This window comes from Aquarana catesbeiana, linkage group LG01 (assembly GCF_042186555.1).
Source record: "Aquarana catesbeiana isolate 2022-GZ linkage group LG01, ASM4218655v1, whole genome shotgun sequence".
NCBI classification, from domain to species: Eukaryota; Metazoa; Chordata; class Amphibia; order Anura; family Ranidae; genus Aquarana; species Aquarana catesbeiana.
In genome coordinates, this window is record NC_133324.1 from 144,336,336 (window position 1) to 144,356,519 (window position 20,184).

A 20,184-nucleotide genomic window follows, 5' to 3' on the forward strand; every position below is an offset into this window, starting at 1 on the left:
AACTTGGACACTTAGCAGCTCGGATTTAATTGTACGTGCACATTCTGGGCTGGTAACCATGGTTACGTCTTTTTTATCCAGTGTATTCCTAATATTTGTTTGTGAATTGATAGTAACTCTGCATTAACACTTAAAATGTGCTTTCACTGTTACTAATGTAAAAACAATGTTTTAGGACAACAGTATTCTTTAAATAAACACATTGGAGGTAGGTGATGCCCTCATTTATGTTTTCGGTCAAAGCAACACCTTGTTGTATAGTGGTAACCTTATTTCCTTTCCTCCAGGATTCTGTGGTTCTCTTTTATATTATAGTACAATTTCCAGCTAGCGTACAATCAAAATAACCACATTGCGTGCTATTTTTTTTAAAAAAAAAACAATTTTTAATTTTCTTTCTTACTTGATACTTTAATAACTGCGAACCTTGGCAGGGGAAATTCATGGGTTCAGGGAGTAGTCTCATGCTGTAAAATTCAACAATAGATTGGCAATTTCATTCATTTTTTTTTTTTTATTAACCATTATCAAAAAAAGAAGGAAGGAGGAGATCTGAATGTAAGCACTATGGTGGTCTCACACACACGGATACGACAATCAATTTGATATTTTTTAAAACTGCCCTTTTAAGAGATCTCAATAAACCTGCAGCAATTTTGATCCTTTTTTTTTAATCAAAGCTGAACTTATATAATGCAATAGGTATAAATACCTAAATGTCAGTCGCTTGTAATCTGTTGAATCACAGGATGTAATTTCAGCAGTACTCAGACTGGGAGAGGGAGGGGCAGAACTTGAGGCCAGTTGGGTGTCCAGCACACACATGTGCTAACAAGGAACATGCTGACATCCAGCCTCACCTCCAGTTGTGTACTGTTGTACAGGCTTCTCTCCTGTGCTGAATTTGCTTAAAGTGAGTTTAACGGCAGATAAAAAAAAAAACAATAAATAACAATCATGTCATACTTACCTGCTCTGTGTAGTGGTTTTGCACAGAGCAGCCCAGATCCTCCTCTCCTCAGGTCCCCCGCTGGTGCTCCCGGCCCCTCCTTTCAGCTGAGTGCTCCCAAAGCAAGCAGCTTGCTATGGGAGCACCCAGGCAGCCTCACTCCCGAGCCGCTGCTCCGTGTGTCCATTCACATACAGAGCGGTCCTCGGACCCACCCTCAACCTCCTTGGCTCACTGGCTGTGATTGACAGTAATGGGAGCTAATGAGGAGAAAGAGAATCGGGAGAGTCGCTGCTCTCGTGCACATCTCTGGATCGAGGGCTCGGGTAAGTATTAGGGGGGCTGCTGCACACAGAAGGTTTTTTACCTTCATGCATTGAATAAATGAAGGTAAAAAACCTTGAGCCTTTACAACCACTTTAATCTTCTCACAGTGTGCATTAGAAGCTTCACCAAGTCAGATAGATCCTGCTTCATTTTTTGGCTGGAAGACATTCAGCATCATCAAGTTATTTCCTTACCGGCATTACTGTTCCTTGCCTGCCCCTTTCATTCATTAGATTCCTGTTATTTCAATCATGGAGGCTTAGCATCACACACGGGCATTACTTGGGCAAACTGCACTCCTCCAGACTACTACTGTCCACTCATCCAGATATTTTGATATTTGCACAACTCTTTCCAAGAGCTAGTCCACTGCTTGCATCAGGGCTGAGGGCTCTTGAAAGGAGCACTAAAACATTAACAGTACTATTGCCATCATCTTTTCAATACATTATGATTTGTGCAGCTTACTATTAAAACCCTCTTTCAAAGATAACCATTGACTCTTGTTTTTGTATCTCATATCCAAGAACGTAAAGTTTAGGTCCTGCAAGCAAATATAAATTGTAAGATCACTGTTTGATGGTGAGAATACCTTAGAAAATATGTGCCAAGGTGTTTCTGAAGACAAAACATTTTTTTCCTTTTGAATAAAGTAGGGATGGTTTAACAACCCTGTTGTTTTTTCCTTTGCTCTTTGTATCCCTTTTAGAGAGATTATCCCTCTCTATTTATCTTGGTGACCAGTGTTACAGGGACTGAAAGTGAGGAAAAATTAAAACTGTTGAGTTCTCAACAAAACAGGAACAAAAGGAAATCTTTCAGTGGAGACTAAGATTGCAATTGTCTAGGAGATAATTTTCCTCACTTAGGAATTTTTTTTCTTTTTCCTCATTGTTTGTAGCAAGATGTAAGAACCCCATTGTGATTCCTTGGCAGAATTCTGCTGTAGTGTTTCCAGCAGTGGCGGCTGGTGGTAATTTTTTTTTTGGGGGGGGGGGGCCTGCTTCTGATTGGCCGATTGAGGATCAGTGTTTCAATAGCGAATAATTATTCGCTGTTGTAACACCTGGGTGGCCTCGAGGTGCAATGCTCTCCACCACGAGCCCACCCTATTTTGAAGCCTATTAGAGCCTCTGGTTCTAATCAGGTGCTTAAAAAAAAATACCCCCGCTGCTGTAATTCACGTGCCCGGTGTCCTGAAAGGGGCCAGACGCATGAATAGGGGGTGGCGGTGTCCTGTCAAAATACCGGCTGTGGATAGAGAATGGGTGTGGCGGCCGTGGATAGTGGACCGGTCACCACTGGTTTCCAGGTGCGACGAGATGTCCCCACATGTCCACAATATGTCTAAGTAGAAACTTTTCTAAGAGGAGTCAAGCATTGGACTAACAAATTCTCTACTGTGGACTCCAGGCACTATCTTAGAGAGGTCTTTCTTATAATTGGACACTTATTTAGGTTATATTATTTCCCCAATGTACCCATAGTAGAGACGTCCCAAATAGATTCTGAAGCATGGGCAAAACTCTGAACAGTGACTTTCAAAGATGTTTTCTGAAATTATAGTAGAGCCGCCATGTTAAAATGGACAGGGTGTTATCTGAGTGGCTTTAATTAAAATAAATACAGTGCCATCATCCACATACATAAAGAGAAAGGGTAATGTATATTAACCAGTGTGTGTTTAGTATCACTTTAAGTACAGCCATATTGTAGTGAAAAATCCACTTTGTAGTATTGATGTGCAGGACTTTGAAAAGCAGAGTAATTCAATTTTTAGTAGAGTTGTTGCTTCATATCTATTTCCACAAGGCTGGTGTAAGACAAGATGGAGTTGTGCATGTGGCAATCGCCGCTGTCTGTCTCCAGCAGGGAGGGGGGGCTGGTGCTTGCGGTGACCGCCGCCTTCTCATCCGCCATCTATCTAACATGGGGGGGGTGTCAGCATTATTTTGTCACCACCTCCACACCCCCCCCCCCCCCCGAAATATTTAGCACCAGCCGCCACTAGTACATGCATACATTTATTGAATAAACCAAGAAAAACAAAGTTACATCCCTTGGGCAATCCCAAAAAATAAATATATATGCACTTATTTATATAAAATACCATGGTACATTTTAATAATGCATGACTTTTAATTAGTAATTAAACTATTTAGGGCCAGTGTCGATGGGCTTTTGTTCCCTTATACAGTTACTGCTGGTTGGTAACAACATGAGGATCTAAGATGACTTTTGAAATATTGCATCCACTCCAATACTCTACAAGTACACTATGCAAATTGCAAAATAGTGGATTTCACAAAGCTGTAGTGCACTCTATATCGATCAGCAGCAAGGTTGGGGTGACATATAAACAGGTTTTCCATCTTTTTCTCTGAAGGAGAAAATGTTATTTAATAAAGACCGCCTTCCTTTTAGACATCAAGGATTTCTGATTTAGATAAATTTCTTCCCGTCTTGCATTGTTCATTAAAATGCAGTTTAAAGTTGTAGAAAATACTGTTGCATGGAAATTAATCTTTAAAAGCAATTATCCTTACGCTATTAAACAGAATCCCCATCTGGCTGTTTCAGTCCCAAATTCTTTGTGTAGTTGGCATGAATTAATCTCTGTACTTACTGTTCAATTTAACCTCCCAGATATTATCTGAACACCTGCACAATAAAGATATGAATATAAGCTACTGATTTGTGCAGCTCATATAGGAACCAAGTCCTCTCTGTTTATTGTAGATGTACTTATGCAGTATTTTCATATGATTCTGAGTCACTTATACATTACTTATTATGGAAAATATGACAAGATAAATCTACATGATGACATCATCAGGTTGATTTACTAAAATTGGAGAGTGTAAAATCTGGTGCAGCTGTGCATGGTAACCAATCAGCTTCAGCTTTGTCAATTAAGCTTTGACAAAAAAAATGGAAGCTGATTGGTTTCTTAATAAGAGCTGCACTAGATTTGTACTCTCCAATTTTAGTAAATCAACCCCCATTGGTTTTGTATTCTCTTATCGTATGCTATATCATATATCTGTTCCTCTTTCCTCTACGACTGTATTTCAATGTGATGTATAAGTAACATAAGTATTATAGAACCTTTTTGAATATATCAGGATATACAGATATCCCATCCCATGTGGTTTCAATTGTTGCACGCCTTGGGACCCTACCACTTCTGAAGATGATCAACAATGAAATACTGTGGCCATCAATGGATGTGTTGACATGTCATATTGTAGTCCACAACAGGGTGACAATGCTGCTCTTAGATGATGGAGATAGAAAAGCAACTTTTTTTACCCCGTTATAGGAAGTTGGATGGGCACATTTTTTTTACTCTATACAGCCTGCATTCCAACACATGTATCCTCCAATAATGCAGCTTTACCCTCTCCACCATCTCATGTGCTGATGCATATATTGTCCCCCTTACACACATACCTTTATGAAGGTTCATTCGAAAGGTCAGAAAGTATCCTGGGCAGTTGACAACGCAGGGTGTTGAGAATAATTTGTATATACAGTATCTCACAAAAGTGAGTGCACCCCTCACATTTTTGTAAATATTTTATTATATTTTTTTCATGTGACAACACTGAAGAAATTATACTTTGCTACACTGCAAAGTAGTAAGTGTACAGCTTGTATAACAGTGTAAATTTGCTGTCCCCTCAAAATAACTCAACACACAGCAATGAATGTCTAAACCACTGGCAACAAAAGTGAGTACACCCCTAAGTCAAAATGTCCAAATTGGGCCCAATTAGCCATTTTCCCTCTCCGGTGTCATGTGACTCGTTTGTGTTACAATGTCTCAGGTGTGAATGGGGAGCAGTTGTGTTAAATTTGGTGTTATCACTCTCACTCTCTCATACTGGTCACTGGAAGTTCAACATGGCACCTCATGGCAAAGAGGATCTGAAAAATAGAATTGTTGCTCTACATAAAGATGGCCTAGGCTATAAGAAGATTGCCAAGACCCTGAAACTGAGCTGCAGCACAGTGGCCAAGACCATACAGCGTTTAACAGGACAGGTTCCACTCAGAAGAGGCCTTGCAATGGTCGACCAAAGAAGTTGAGTGCACATGCTCAGCGTCATAGCCAGAGGTTGTCTTTGGGAAATAGACGTATGAGTGCTGCCAGCATTGCTGCAGAGGTTGAAGGGGTGGGGGGGGTCAGCCTGTCAGTGCTCAGACTATACGCCACAAACTGCATCAAATTGGTCTGCATGGCTGTCGTCCCAGAAGGAAGTCTCTTCTAAAGATGATGCAGAAGAAAGCATGCAAACAGTTTGCTGAAGACAAGCAGACTAAGGACATGGATTACTGGAACCATGTCCTGTGGTCTGATGAGACCAAGATAAACTTATTTGATTCAGATGGTGTCAAGTGTGTGTGGCGGCAACCAGGTGAGGTCTTTGCCTACAGTTAAGCATGGTGGTGGAAGTGTCATGGTCTGGGGCTGCATGGGTGCTGCCGGCAATGGGGAGCTACAGTTCATTGCGGGAAACATGAAAGCCAACATGTACCGTGACATACTGAAGCAGAGCATGATCCCCTCCCTTCGGAGACTGGGCTGCAGGGCAGTATTCCAACATGATAACGACCCCAAACACACCTCCAAGACAACCACTGCCTTGCTAAAGATGCTGAGAATAAAGGGGATGGGCTGGCCAAGCATGTCTCCAGACCTAAACCCTATTGAGCATCTGTGGGGCATCCTCAAACGGAAGGTGGAGGAGCGCAAGGTTTCTAACATCCACCAGCTCCATAATGTTGTCATGGCGGAGTGGAAGAGGACTCCAGTGGCAACCTGTGAAGCTCTGGTGAACTCCATGCCCAGGAGGGTTAAGGCAGTGCTGGAAAATAATGGTGGCCACAAGAAATATTGACACTTTGGGCCCAGTTTGGAAATTTTCACTTAGGGGTGTACTCACTTTTGTTGCCAGCGGATTAGACATTAATGGCTGTGTGTTGAGTTATTTTGAGGGGACAGCAAATTTACACTGTTATACAAGCTGTACACTCACTACTTTACATTGTAGCAGGGCTTTTTTTCAGGGGGAACTTGGTGGAACTCAGTTCCACCACCTCTGGCTCAGACCCTTTTGTGACTGCTCACCACAATCACTTGTAAACACAGAAGTCTGGTTTCTGCGTTTACAGGTGACAGCTCTGCACTGTGTATGTAATGCAATCCTGGTATTTAATGCCCCTTTAAGACCATCCTACTGTTTTTGTGAAATTTGACTGAATACACCCACCATGTGATATGATTTGGAGGGTGTGTGTAGGGGAGGTGTTTTGTGAGGCCATGGTTAAGTTCCAGCACCTATTGTTTGAGAAAAAAAGCCCTGCATTGTAGCAAAGTGTATTTTCTTCAGTGTTCTCACATGAAAAGATATAATAAAATATTTACATAAATGTGAGGGTGTACTGTGAGATACTGTATGTAGTTTGGTAAATCAGTGCCCTTTTTGTGTAGTCACTTGTGGAGATGGGAAGTATATGAAAATAGTCCACCGTGTTTTTAAATAAACTACCCAACATGTCTTCTCAGAAATGATGGTGGAACCTTTGAACATTTCTTTCTCAATATGGTGGTAGATGTGCAGTTTATAGATTTCTATCAGGTGGCTAGTCAGAAAAGATTGATTAAGACCTCCTTCAGAATTGTATTGTTGTGTTCCCATGGAAGAGGTTTTCCTTTACTGATTGAACCACTGGCACTCAGTTGTCAGTGCAGGAAATGAAATTAAATATACCTAGTGGGAAACACAGACAATAATACAAATCTAGTTTAACACCAAACAATGAAATGTATAGCTATAGGTGGGCTTTAACCTATTGACATTTAAATGGAAAGAAATCTTTAAAGACACAGAGTTCAGTTTAGGCAAATGTGTATAACTTTTGGGTTTAGAAATATTTATTTCCTTATCAATAAAATTTTTTTTTAAGAGTGAAAGAATTATACCTAGATTTTAAACATTAAGGCTTAGTTTACATTATCTTCGCATGAGGCTTAAAGCAGGGGTCTGGTGCGTCCCCGTTTACTGTTTCAGGTCCAATTTCAGCCAGAATTTTTGGCTGAATTCGGACCTGAAACAGACCAGAAAGACGCACAGGGCTCCTGAGCAAATTAGCACCGGAGCCACTGCGGAGATGCGTGAACCGGCTCCATAGAGAGCCAGTCAAAGTCTCCTGCTATTGCGAATTAGATGCGGGGAACCCAGCCTTAGGAGAAGATCATTGGTTAAAAACAGGTTACCATTGTTGACCTAGATGTATTCCCCATATTGAATTATTCTATCACATGGCAATGGTCAAATGTTCCAAAATATAAAGCAGAACTATCATGCAAGCCAGTGAATACTGAGATAATGGCCAATTATTTCAAATTATTTTGAAAGGAAACAAAACTCTTTTTAATATCAAATTTCATCAGTTTATTTAAACATTTCAGCATATAATTCATTGTCAAAAGATCTTCAGTTTAACTGCTGTGTACATACATGGAATAATTTTCATAAGAAATGTTACATTTTAATATTTGGCACAGAACAGAAGCAAGCAGTACTTTGTATGACAGGTCTGTCAGACAAAGTGTCATTTTGTCTATAGATATGTATACAGTTGCTAATTATGAATTGTTTGTTTGGAGTTAGCTAACTACACCCAAAAGAGGGTCCAGCGCCATTTCTTTTAATTTTTCAGTGCAAAATAAACACCCAAAAGCATGTACAAATTGGCTAACCTAATTTCTACAGGTATCAATGGTCACAAGGTAGCTATATCAACCCATAAGTTATAATGATTACACAGAATATTTACAGAATTATACTTTATAGAGTTCTAAATAACTTCAAACATTCATCTAACTTGACATTTTAAAGGGTTTATGTGCATTTTCAAAAAAAATAAAAAGTAACATGAAGGGTTCCCCACTGCTTCCTAGACCCATTTATCTGGATCTAAAGAGCTGTATTGTCTTTTGCATTGTTGGCTGAAATTGTCAGGTACAATGAACTCCATATATTATTAAATACGCTTTTGGAGTCCCAAGATAATAGCAAAATAATTAAGGGAAAATTGGTTCTGCAAAAGTGGCACACTGAAATTTTGTGCACCACCTTTCATAATCACACACATAGGTTGGACTTAATGGACTTGTGTCTTTTTTCAACCTCACCTACTATGTAACTATGTAACCTTAAAGTTTGTAGCTCTTTTTCCCTAGGACCACAGCTTAAAAAGAGAACTTCATTTGTTTTTTTTGTGCCCAGGTCAGATTTCATGAATGGGGTTTACAACCACTTTAAGACAATAACAGTTTCTATTCCAGCTGCCAGTAGTGTGGAGATAATCCTGATTCCAATTTAATGTAAACCAGAAATGTTTGTAATATTATTAACAGGAACCAATGGAAGTGTTATAAAAATAAGAACCACAAGGAGAGACCTTTCCTTGTCAAGCTTTTCAATAAAAGTTCATTTTCTACCTTACCATGGAATAACATCAGATAAATATTACAAATGTTGGCACAGTGGTGTAGTGGGTAGCACTTTCACCTAGCAGTAAGAAGGGTCGCTGGTTCGAATCCCAACCACAACACTACCTGCCTGGAGTTTGCATGTTCTCCCTGTGCCTGCGTGGGTTTCCTCCGGGTACTCCGGTTTCCTCCCACAATCCAAAGACATGCTGTTAGGTTAATTGGATCCTGTCTAAATTGTCCCTAGTATGTATGAATGTGAGTTAGGGACCTTAGATTGTAAGCTCCTTGAGGGTAGGGACTGATGTGAATGTACAATGTATATGTGAAGCGCTGTGTAAATTGACAGCGCTATATAAGTAACTGAAATAAATAAATAAATAAATAATAAATAAATAAATAAATGTTAATTCACTAGGTACATCATTTGTAGCACAATTTCATGGTTACATGTATCAAGAATACCCAAGAAATGAATCCAATGGAGTACCATTCAGGTAACCAACAGGGGAGCGGGAGTGCAGCCATAGGTGAATAAACTGCATGGGCAATCTAGGGTTCTGGACAAGGGCAAGAAACACAATGAGCCATGAGGGGAAAGTAGGAGAGTCTAGGAAGTTGGTGGTCAACTTTCTTGACATACACTGTAGGGCCTCAAGTGTGACCCATTTAATTTGGCCCATTTACATAGTGAATGCAACCCTGAAGCTAGACAAATCCTGCTGGGCCTTGGCCAGCCGTGGCTGATCCGGTTACAAGCACATCTCGTAATCCAGAGAACGGAGCTCCGTTTTGTCTCTTTGCTCCGGACTATTTTGGGTGTTATAATTAGTTGGCACAAAAACCATGCTCTACTGTTTCTGCTTGAACCCACAATCTTAATAATTTGCCCTTGTGTTAGTAAGGATACTGATTTTCTACCTTTTCCAAAAAGCAAAGCAGTCGATCAAAGCAGGTAAATGGGGAAAAATACAAAAAGACAGATGAAATGATTGAAATCTCTGTGATTTCATGTTTTTGTTTCTGATGAGCTGCTGAGTTTAACCTGTCCCATCTGAAGCTTGCTGCCATATCTCAGCATGCTTTATTCTCTGATGCAAAATACTGGTTCATAGTGTCAGGTCATCTGTAAAATGACTGTCTTGTGCACAGTGGTGGTGGTCATTGTAGAACGGAATATGATAACCTCACAGCTATACACATTTCAATGATACCTGCAATACGTATGTACATTACAATAAAAAATAGCATTTCTTTTTCACTACACAGCATGCTGTATTTTCTTATTTATTTTAGATCAGTCATCAACATGCGTTGGACACATTTTAAAGCTGAACTCCAGGCAGATGCAGATTTAAAAAGCACAGATTCATGTAGCTCTGTATTAATACTTCAATAAATGTAGCAGTGTACAGTAAGTACCTGAATTTGATGTGGGTGGGAGGAGGGAGAAGAAGCAGTAGTACAAAGTATCAATCAGATGCAGTAAAAGTATCAATTAACGTTGCAGTGAAAGGAGCATGCTGATAGGAGAGGGGAGCAGAGTGACAGAGAGATGATCTTGTGAGTATGCCGCTTCTCCTTTCTCTGCCCAGTCACAGGGTAGGGGTGGTGAGAGACCTGTTAGTGAAGATGCATCTGCTGCAGGGAAAGTTCAGGTCGCCTTCCTTGCCAAGGCGTTAATTGTGCCTTGTGGAAGAGCTGTGTAAATAATAAGACTGGATGGACAGAAATAATAATCCTTTGGCTGGGAAAACATCTCCAATTTGTGTATTTCATCTGTATTTAGCTGTTTGCATGGAGTTCAGCTTTAAAGGATCTTTTAACTAATGGTAACAATTATATTGTGTATATAAAGTGTTTTGCTTTTTTCTAATTTGTTAATGCATTAAAGGGTTATAATAGTACACATTTTAGTAATTCTATAATCCTATATGACAATCCGTGGCTGAACAGTACTAGAAGTTAATATACAGTGCCTTGAAAAAGTATTCATACCCCTTGACATTTTTTACATTTTGTCATGTTACAACCAAAAACGTAAATATATTTTATTGGGATTTTATGTGATAGACCAACATAAAGCGGCACATAATTGTGAAGTGAAAGGAAAATGATAAATGGTTTTCAACATTTTTTACAAATAAATATGTGAAAAGTGTGGCGTACATTTGTATTCAGCCCCCCTGAGTAAATACTTTGTAGAACCTCCTTTCCCTGCAATTACAGCTGCAAGTCTTTTTGGGGATGTCTCTACCAGCTTTGCACATCTAGAGTGACATTTTTGCCCATTCTTCTTTGCAAAATAGCTCAAGCTCTGTCAGATTGGATGGAGAGCGTCAGTGAACAGCAATTTTCATGTCTTGCCACAGATTCTCAATTAGATTTAGGTCTGGATTTTGGGCCATTCTAACACATGAATATGCTTTGATCTAAACCATTCCATTGTAGCTCTGACTGTATGTTTAGGGTCATTGTCCTGCTAGAAGGTGAACCTCCGCCCAAGTTCCACGTCTTTTGCATATTCTAACAGGTTTTCTTCTAAGATTGCCCTGTATTTGGCTCCATCCATCTTCCCATCAACTCTGACCAGCTCCCCTGTCTCTGCTGAAGAAAAGCATCCCCACAACATCATGCTGCCACCACCATGTTTCACGGTGGGGATGGTGTGTTCAGGATAATGTGCAGTGTTAGTTTTCCGCCACACATAGCGTTTGGCTTTTAGGCCCAAAAGTTCAATTTTGTCTCATTTGACCAGAGCACCTTCTTCCACATGTTTGCTTTGTCCCCCACATGGCTTCTCACAAACTGCAAGCGGGACTTCTTATGGCTTTCTTCTTGCCACTCTTCCATAAAGGCCAGATTTGTGGAGTGCACAGCTAATAGTTGTCCTGTGGACAGATTCTCCCACCTGAGCTGTGGATCTCTGCAGCTCCTCCAGAGTTACCATGGGTAACTCTTGGCTGCTACTCTGATAAATGCTCTCCTTGCCCGGTCTGTCCGACTCTTTCCATTTTCGGATGATGAATTGAACAGTGCTTCATGAGATGTTTAAAGCTTGGGATATTTTTTTTATAATCTAATCCTGCTTTAAACTTCTCCGCAACTATCCCTGACCTGTCTGGTGTGTTCCTTGGCCTTCATGATACTGTTTCTTCACAAAGGTTCTCTAATAAACCTCTGAGGGCTTCACAGAACAGCTGTATTTATACTGAGATTAAATCACACACAGGTGGACTCTATTTACTTATTACAGTAGGTGACTTCTGAAGGCAACTGGTTCCACTAGATTTTAGTTAGGGGTATCAGAGTAAAGTGGGCTGAATACAAATGCACGCCACACTTTTCAAATATTTGTTTGTAAGGAATTTTGAAAACCATTTATCACTTTCCTTCCACTTTACAATTAATTGCCACTGTGTGTTGGTCTATCACATAAAATCCCAATAAAATATATTTACGTTTTTGGATGTAACATGACAAAATGTGGAAAATGTCAAGGGGTATGAATACCCCTTTCTCAAGACATTGTGTATAAAACTCCTTAAAGACCTGAAAAATTTCTCAGTATTGACCACCTTATATGCCTTCAATATCACTTCTCTGCCTTTTGGCTAAGATCAAGTGTTTTCAATTGCTACTTGTTTTGCACTCAGCCATTTTAGGCTAGGGAGACACTAAGTGGCCACGTTTTCCATGTTCTTCCAAGTTCAACTTTTTGTGTGCAGCTAAAGTTAACTCGCATTATACTGGCTTGATCTGCAATATATTAATTTTATGATACGTTCATGAGACATTTCATTTTAAAATCCAACCTATATTTTAAGGGTTCTTTGTTCCTGTAACTATACCACTTTACAAAAGAGGCAGACCCTTTGATTCTAGCAAAGACATTAGCTATAATCTGTACACTTTCTAGACTGGTGCACTGATCTAAAGGTTGGATCATGCAACCTTACTTATAAAGTTATACGATTCAAAAATTCCCATCTACCATGAATTCATTTTAAAGACTTTATTGGTCCACAGGGGTCAGTCACTCACACAGTGAGGGCTTAAGGCTGATTTCTGCTTATTTAAGACTAGATTACCTGAAGCAGTACAATAAATACAGTTCCATTAATATATAGTCAGTGCTAATTATTTACTATATACATCTAAAGGAATGACACAGTCACCATTAAGCCTAACTTAGTTTATATGACATGCCAGACTGCTGCTATCCTGTTAAGCAGGAATACATCAAACACTAAGGATTGATTAAAAAATTGTGAAATAGTCAATACAAGCAATGATAATAAAGCACATTCATAATACAGTTTATAGCCAAAATAAAGCCATCCAATTAATTGAGAAAAACAAATTAACCAATACATTTATCTCTTATGGAGCCTTGTTTTTGCCATTCTGTTATAATTTATGTGTCAGTAGATAAACGGATTTAAAAAGTGCTAGAAAAAAAGTACATTTTAAGGAAGAAAAAAAAATGTTTGCTGGTTATACTGAAGCCTTGCCTGTGCTGAACAGGTGAGTTGTTAACAAGGAACACACAACTATACGGGACATTTTAAAACCTCTCCTGAACTATGAAACTTGACAGCTAGTAACTGACATTTAAAAATGTCCATTGTGCCGTGTTTACATGCCGCGTTCAGCCGCGTTTGCGCTTAGAAGCGTTTTTTGCATTGCAAATGGTCAGAAATGTATCTCCATTAAAAACACATATAAACGAAACGCGGCTAAACGCGAGTTGCCGGGATTACATGCTGTTACAAAGGCATTTGGCATTTCAAATGCCTCTGAACATCCGTCCTGAACGCATTTTTTTGCTTTCCAAAAAATATTTCTAACCTCAACTGCCTGGAAAGGACTATAAACGACTCAGTGTACATGTGCTGATAAGATAACATAGAGGAGAATTCAGGGGCAGCTGAAAAAAAAGCCCAACTGCTCCTAAAGTGGTTGTAAACCCTCCCTCCTGACTTTTAACTATAGGTAACCCTAGAATAAGGCTTACCTATAGGTAGTGGAAATATCTCCTAAACGTGCGCCGTTTAAGAGATATTTCACTTGTAGTCCGCCGATGATGTAATTGGCGCATGTGCTGTAAAGAAACGGACCTCCGTGCCATTTCTTCCCCAGCGTGTGCCGTTACGGCTACCGCGCGCATGCGGGGGAAGTGATGTCATGCGGCTCCGGCCAGTCACAGAACCGGAGTCCGCGGCCCCTGGAAGGAAGAGGGGCGAAGATGGACGCAGCCTGCACAGGGGACAGCGATGGATTTGTTTGCAGGCAAGTGTCACATAATGGGCTAGTATGCAATGCATACTAGCCCATTATGCTTTTAATTTACAGGCTTTGCAGGGAGCAAAGGAGGAAGTAAAACCCGTCATGGTTTACTTCCTCTTTAAATGTCCATTTACCAGCAGCAGTGTACATGCCTTATCCTGACTATCTTTGCTCTTCATACGATCAAACATAAATGTCCTCTTGGCTTTAATAAATAAGTAGCTATAATAAATAAGTTAATCGGCATGCAGTATAAGTCAGCTTCAAGAAGGTTCCTGATCGCATAAATGTACTAAAAGGGCAAAATCATCCAAAATGTTTTTTTTCTTTGGATAGAAGCCAGAAGGGCTGGGACCTTTGATTCGTTTGGTGAAATTAAACTAAAATCTATTTGGATTATTTCCAAACTGTGTTGAAATAAAAAAAAATGTAACACATTTGTCTCGTGTCCTTTGTTTCTCCATCTTTTGGGGCTACAATTTCATATGCTGTAAAACGCTGGTTCAGCAAAAAACAAGGATAGAGTTCTTTTTAATGTAGGATTATTGGTTCAGCAAAAAATACAGAAAGAGTGCCTTATAACATATGAAAAAAATCTATCAAAAATGTAAATTCATTCACACTGTTTATAACCAGTGTCAAAAATACAAACTAAATAAATAAATACAAAAAAAAAAAATTAACAAAAAGCTTGACTGAAAATCTTTTTTTTCCCGAATGGCAGGCCTCGCAGTTACAGTAAAAATGTTTAAGGCCCACTCTCTCAATAAATAGGCCACACCTAAATAGCTATATGAGACCTTGAATGGAAAAGGCAGCCATTTTAAGGCCTCATAGGCCTGCATATGAGGTTAGCGATCAAATTCTGATATAGCTGATTATATGATTTGCAGGTTTGTCATAAAAGCCAAATGTTTATCAGACTTGCCATTTGTAATGGATGACCAAATCTATTATAATCATGTAGCTTGATTATTGGGTCATACAGATGACATGGTTCTACCTACTTTTACACTTCAGAGAATTAGAAATGTTTGGTATTCAGTAGTACCACAACACAAGCAATGCGTGAAAAAATAACTAAAGTAGCTAGGTAGCTTTTTAATTAAATATCTGTACAGGATTGTGTGTATATATATATATATATATATATATATATATATATATATATATATATATATATATATATATAGACAGTGACATTGCTGGGATCATTTATGTGCAAGATTTAATGGGGCACTCCATGGCTCATCCTCAGTCATTGCTTAAAAAAGAAAAAACAAGTTTCCATGAAGAATAGGAAATACTGCCTTTAAAAAGTTGTCTGTACCTACAATGAGCAGCCGCCTTTTTTAGCTTTTCACTTTAAACCTTCCTTAGCTGTCAATAGACTCATAGAGCAACCACCTAGAATTCACAAACTTTGGGAGCTCAGAAACCGGTGCAAATTCTGACCATCTCCAATGTTTGTGGGCTCAGAGCTGCCCCTCTGCCACCATACTGCTAGCGTGTCAACTATCATAGTTAAAGACCAAGGAGGTGGACCTGAGCTCTTCATCACAGGATCTCGTTGAAATTTTCATAATAAATTGGTCTTTGGTTCCCAAGATCCTCTTCAAGGTCTATAACTGTTTAAGCAGGTGCCTGCTTTCCATGCCTGGTGACAGATAAGAAAGTTTAACGTGAACATAGATTCACTTTAATTATGATTGTGCTCATAAAACACATACTTTTGTAAAGCCTACACAGCTAAGTAATTGCACTGAGGCTAAGCACTAATATGCTTTACATGGAGTACTGTACATAAGCAGAGCCTACCTAAGCTGTTATATATTCCTAAAACATATGACTGTATTCAGTGCGTACAAAATTAAAGCATTAGTTTCACCCATTTGTTTTTGGGTGGATTGGATCACGGTTTTGTACCAGATGGCTGTCGGTTTTTGCTTGGCTGGGAAGAAGAGCTTCCTGGTTTGCTGCATTAGTGGGTTCATCCATCTATTTGTGGACAGTCCACTAAAGGTGGCACAGGTATGCCACAAAAATGCTTCAACATCTCTGTATCATCTGCCCTCTACATAAATCTGCAAGGGAGTATATAGGAAACGCACTCACCTTTCACCCCCGTAGTGGGGGAACACAGCCAGGTGAGGGAAATTCTCCCCATTCAGGCCAAATACAGCACATATCTGGTTAAAAGAGTGAACCCTGTCATATACTGAAAATCCCATCCATTGTACATAATCCATTTACATTTATAATAATACCAATGTGTATCACACACAAATAAATATTTTTTTACATATAAAATATGGTCATAAATATATATTTTAGAGTAAAGCAATAAATAAATAATTTTTCGTCACGTTTCCATTATATAGAATCAACACTTTGAAGAGTTCAATAAACACTATAAGAACATTTGTTCTGATATGAAATAAAAATATTTTCTATTACTGTACATAGACAAAGTAGTTCCACCTTTTTTAAATGGCCATTTGTTGATTTTTTTTTTTTTTTTTTTTAGATGGATCCATTCACAGCACAGTTATATGGCACTTTTTAACTTTACAACAAAATTGTTTGTCAGTTTCTACTTTACAAATTTCTAAAGACATTTTGAAGCCTGCTTTAAATGTTAAATTGTTTCTAGAATAAAACAAAATAATTTCTCAAATTAAAATACATTTTTCCTACAATCCTTAATATTGTAAGTTTTTTTCATTGCACAGTGTTATATATTTAAAATTATTTACACATCTCAAAAACAATTTCAGAATGCAAAATTAATTTCAACATTGACTGTTTACACAGCATTGACCTTACCATTTTATCTAACAAAATTCTCAATACAGAAAGATATATGAAAATAAGCAGCAATGCTATAATGCCATAAAAACAAAAGGTGGCCAATAGAAAGAAACAATTAGTTTCCATTTGGAGGTGCAATGGGAAATTGAAAACAGTGTAAACTGTGAATACAATTGTACCTTTTGTTAAAATTAAAACTAAATGATCAATACATTTTTCATAACCTCAACAATATTTATAAAACATTAATGTTTAATATGTTGTTAAAGCTAACCAGAACTGATTGAATATTGAATGATTATATATTTTTGGTATTTTACATTTTTTCAGACCAACCCAGTGCTCTTTGGTTTAGATCCCATCACAGTATAGATCCATATTAATTGCTCATCTCACTCAATTTTAAACTAAAAGAGTTGTTAACTGGGCTGCCACTGCTTCACAATCTTCAGTAAACATTAATACCATGAAAGTGCCCTTAGGTAACCACTACAGGGCAAGTTTTTCACCATACATGTAATGATGCTTTTTAACTTGCCAGTGCATTTCCTAGTGCCTCAACATTTATGCTCATTATCTTCAAATGAGATATTCATAATCACAAATGTTTTTGCAATTGATTTTCTAAATAGGACCAATCAACCAGCTCCAATCTCATAGTTTTGTCTTCAAAAAATATCATTAGTATATACAGCAATTTTCTTTAGAAGTCCTCTTAATGGGTAATTTAAGCCATTTACGTGCGTATAGTTTTCTATAACAGTGTACAAATGGTCATATTCCAGCAATCAATATATCTGTACACTCCTTGAATATTGATACCCCAGCCACTCATGCAAATCCATGAGTATAAACATGTCAATGTATATTTTACTTATGCTTAATAAGTAGAAGCATTTAAATAAATAAATCATAGCGATCATGTGCTAAGAAACCAACTGAATTCTTGTAGAGTTATAGGTTGCTTAGTGCAACCACTTGTACTTGGTACTGTATAAAATATTAAGTACACTCCTAGATTCAGCATAGAATTCTTCAATAAAAGTATGGCAAATCCACTTAATAAAAGGCAGGGCCGATTTTTTAAATTTCACAAGATAAACATACTGTGCTGTTTCATATTCACCTCAGAATTAAACCTGGACCCACTGGTCCAAATACTAAGACGTTGATGCCCAAAGATGTAACTCTAGCACCATCCACTGTTTCTTTATATTTAAAGCTGGAAGCTAGAGTCAACTGTGACTCCATACCTCCTTCATGTTGCTCGTGCCTGCTAGTACACTGACAACTGCATATGTAGGGCAGCAATTCATTTATATTGTAGAGAAAACTGTGATTACTGCTAACTAGCAAGCATTTTACTGCTTGAATAATTTATCCAGCATAAGCTGAACGGATCTGTTTTCTTTACAGAAAAGGTCTGAAGTATTGTGTGCAGCAGGTGCTATCTGGAGAGAAAGCTTGTAAAACACTTTCAAGACGCGTGCTTTGAAATCCTGCCTTAGCCAAGAATCTCTTCAAAGTTAACAAGTTGTTTAATCTGTTCTGTGTGCATTGAATGCCTTCGAAGCAGCATTTTTTTGCTCTTTGACTCTTTTGGAAAGAGAGGAGCTGAGGGCACAAGCATTTTTGTCCCTGGGAAAGTAACACTGGATATTTTGTTGTGGCCACTAATGTCCGGAATAGGAGGGTGGGGATTAACATTCAGTGGTGGAAGAAAGCCTGGTCTGGTTTGACTAATGTGATCTAGAAGTAAGGCTCCAGATCCTCGCCTCTCAAGAATGGCGTGGTTCCTTCTACTTAAGGGTGTAACAGACACACTTTCGAGAGACTCCCTGGAACCAGACAGTAGAGAAGAAGGAGAAAACATCTTCTTCTTCTCCAAAAGGACTTTGCTGTCCTCTGTTGCAGCTGGACCATGACACCTAGTGAGCTGGGAATCTGAGCTGTAATGATTGGCTCCTAAATTTCTTCTTTGAACTATGCTCCTCAGGCTTGATACTGATATTGTATTTACTGAGTCAGGGTCTTGATCTACAGGGATTTCTGATTTGTTTGGTGTCCCTTCTGTGTACAGTGACTGTGAATGAATTTCATCATACGAAAGCTTCCTTGGACCAGAGGTATCAAATGTTTTTAAAAGATGAGTAGGATCTTTCACATCTATGCTCTGATGACGAGTGAAGTAACGCTTGGAATACACCAAGCCATTCATTCTAAGAGAAAGTTCTTCTTCAGGGGTAATATCTTGAAGCTCTTCTTGCAAAGAGGACACTTTATGCTGATGTAGAAGAGATGGTGGGATTTTAAGCCAGGGTTCAGAATGTAATCTTTGTAGAAGTGGTAATTTAGCCCCAATATGCATCATATGGGCTTTTTTTGTTGGAGAACCTGGCTCAGAGGAACCTTTGAATTCAATAGATGTATCAGCCTCTTTAAAGTTAAACAGTTCCTTTTCTGCTTCAAAAGCACTTGAAATTGGCGTAGGAGAGGTTTTAAGTTCGATTTCAGAAGGTGATGTACATGGGCTTGGAGAACTGTGGTCATCAATTCCTGGAGAAGGTGGAACATTTAAATACTGTCTTGTTTTTTGTCTTCCTGATGGAGATTTATCAGTAGTTATAATAATAACTTCTTTACCTTTAGCCTTGCAAGCATTAAGCAGGATTCTGAGTGTCTCCTTGTCTTCTGAGTTGACTGCATAAACCAGTGCAGAGAAGCCGGTGTGGTCTTGAAGACTGGGGTCAGCTCCACTTTCCAGCAGCAGAGAAACCACCTCAGCACCTGCATTCTCCAAACAGGCATGCATTAGTGCTGTTTTCCCAAACTTGTCTTGGATGTTTGGGTGTGCATTATTTTCCAGTAGATATTTAATCATTTTAACTTTGCTTACACTTTGATGATCCACATGCTTAGTTTTGCAAGCAATCATTAGTGGTGTTTCTCCACGATCATTGCTCTCATCGATATAAGCTCCTCCTTCCAGAAGAAGTCTTGTGAGGCGCAATCTGCTCTGGTATACAGCTTTAATAAGCGAGTTCCCTTCAGTCGTCACATCCAGGCTTTCGTCCATTGTTATTGGTAGCTCTTCACTATCACAACTGTAAGAAAACAAAGATTATAAAGTTACTCTATAAGCTTTACTAACATGATCTTCAATTTTTAATAAATACAGTCTTACAATTGTTAAAACTGAGCTTGAGGCAAACAGTTATATACATACAGTATATGAGAACAGTTTTACCTGCTGAGGGATTTGTATTTCTGTTTATCCAGTGTTTAGCTTTACACAGTTCTGTCC

General features: G+C 38.7%; 1 protein-coding gene across 1 annotated transcript in view; it reads right to left on the minus strand.

Annotated features, from left to right (window-relative positions):
* Positions 1-15,227: 15,227 nt before the first annotated feature.
* ANKRD34B (ankyrin repeat domain 34B) overlaps positions 15,228-20,184 on the minus strand; it is a 61,871-nt gene continuing 56,914 nt past the window's right edge. The window contains exon 2 of the mRNA XM_073624433.1: positions 15,228-19,984. Coding sequence (XP_073480534.1) covers positions 18,385-19,956 — 1,572 coding nt within the window. The 5' untranslated portion in view covers positions 19,957-19,984 and the 3' untranslated portion in view covers positions 15,228-18,384. The remainder of the gene's footprint in view (positions 19,985-20,184) is intronic.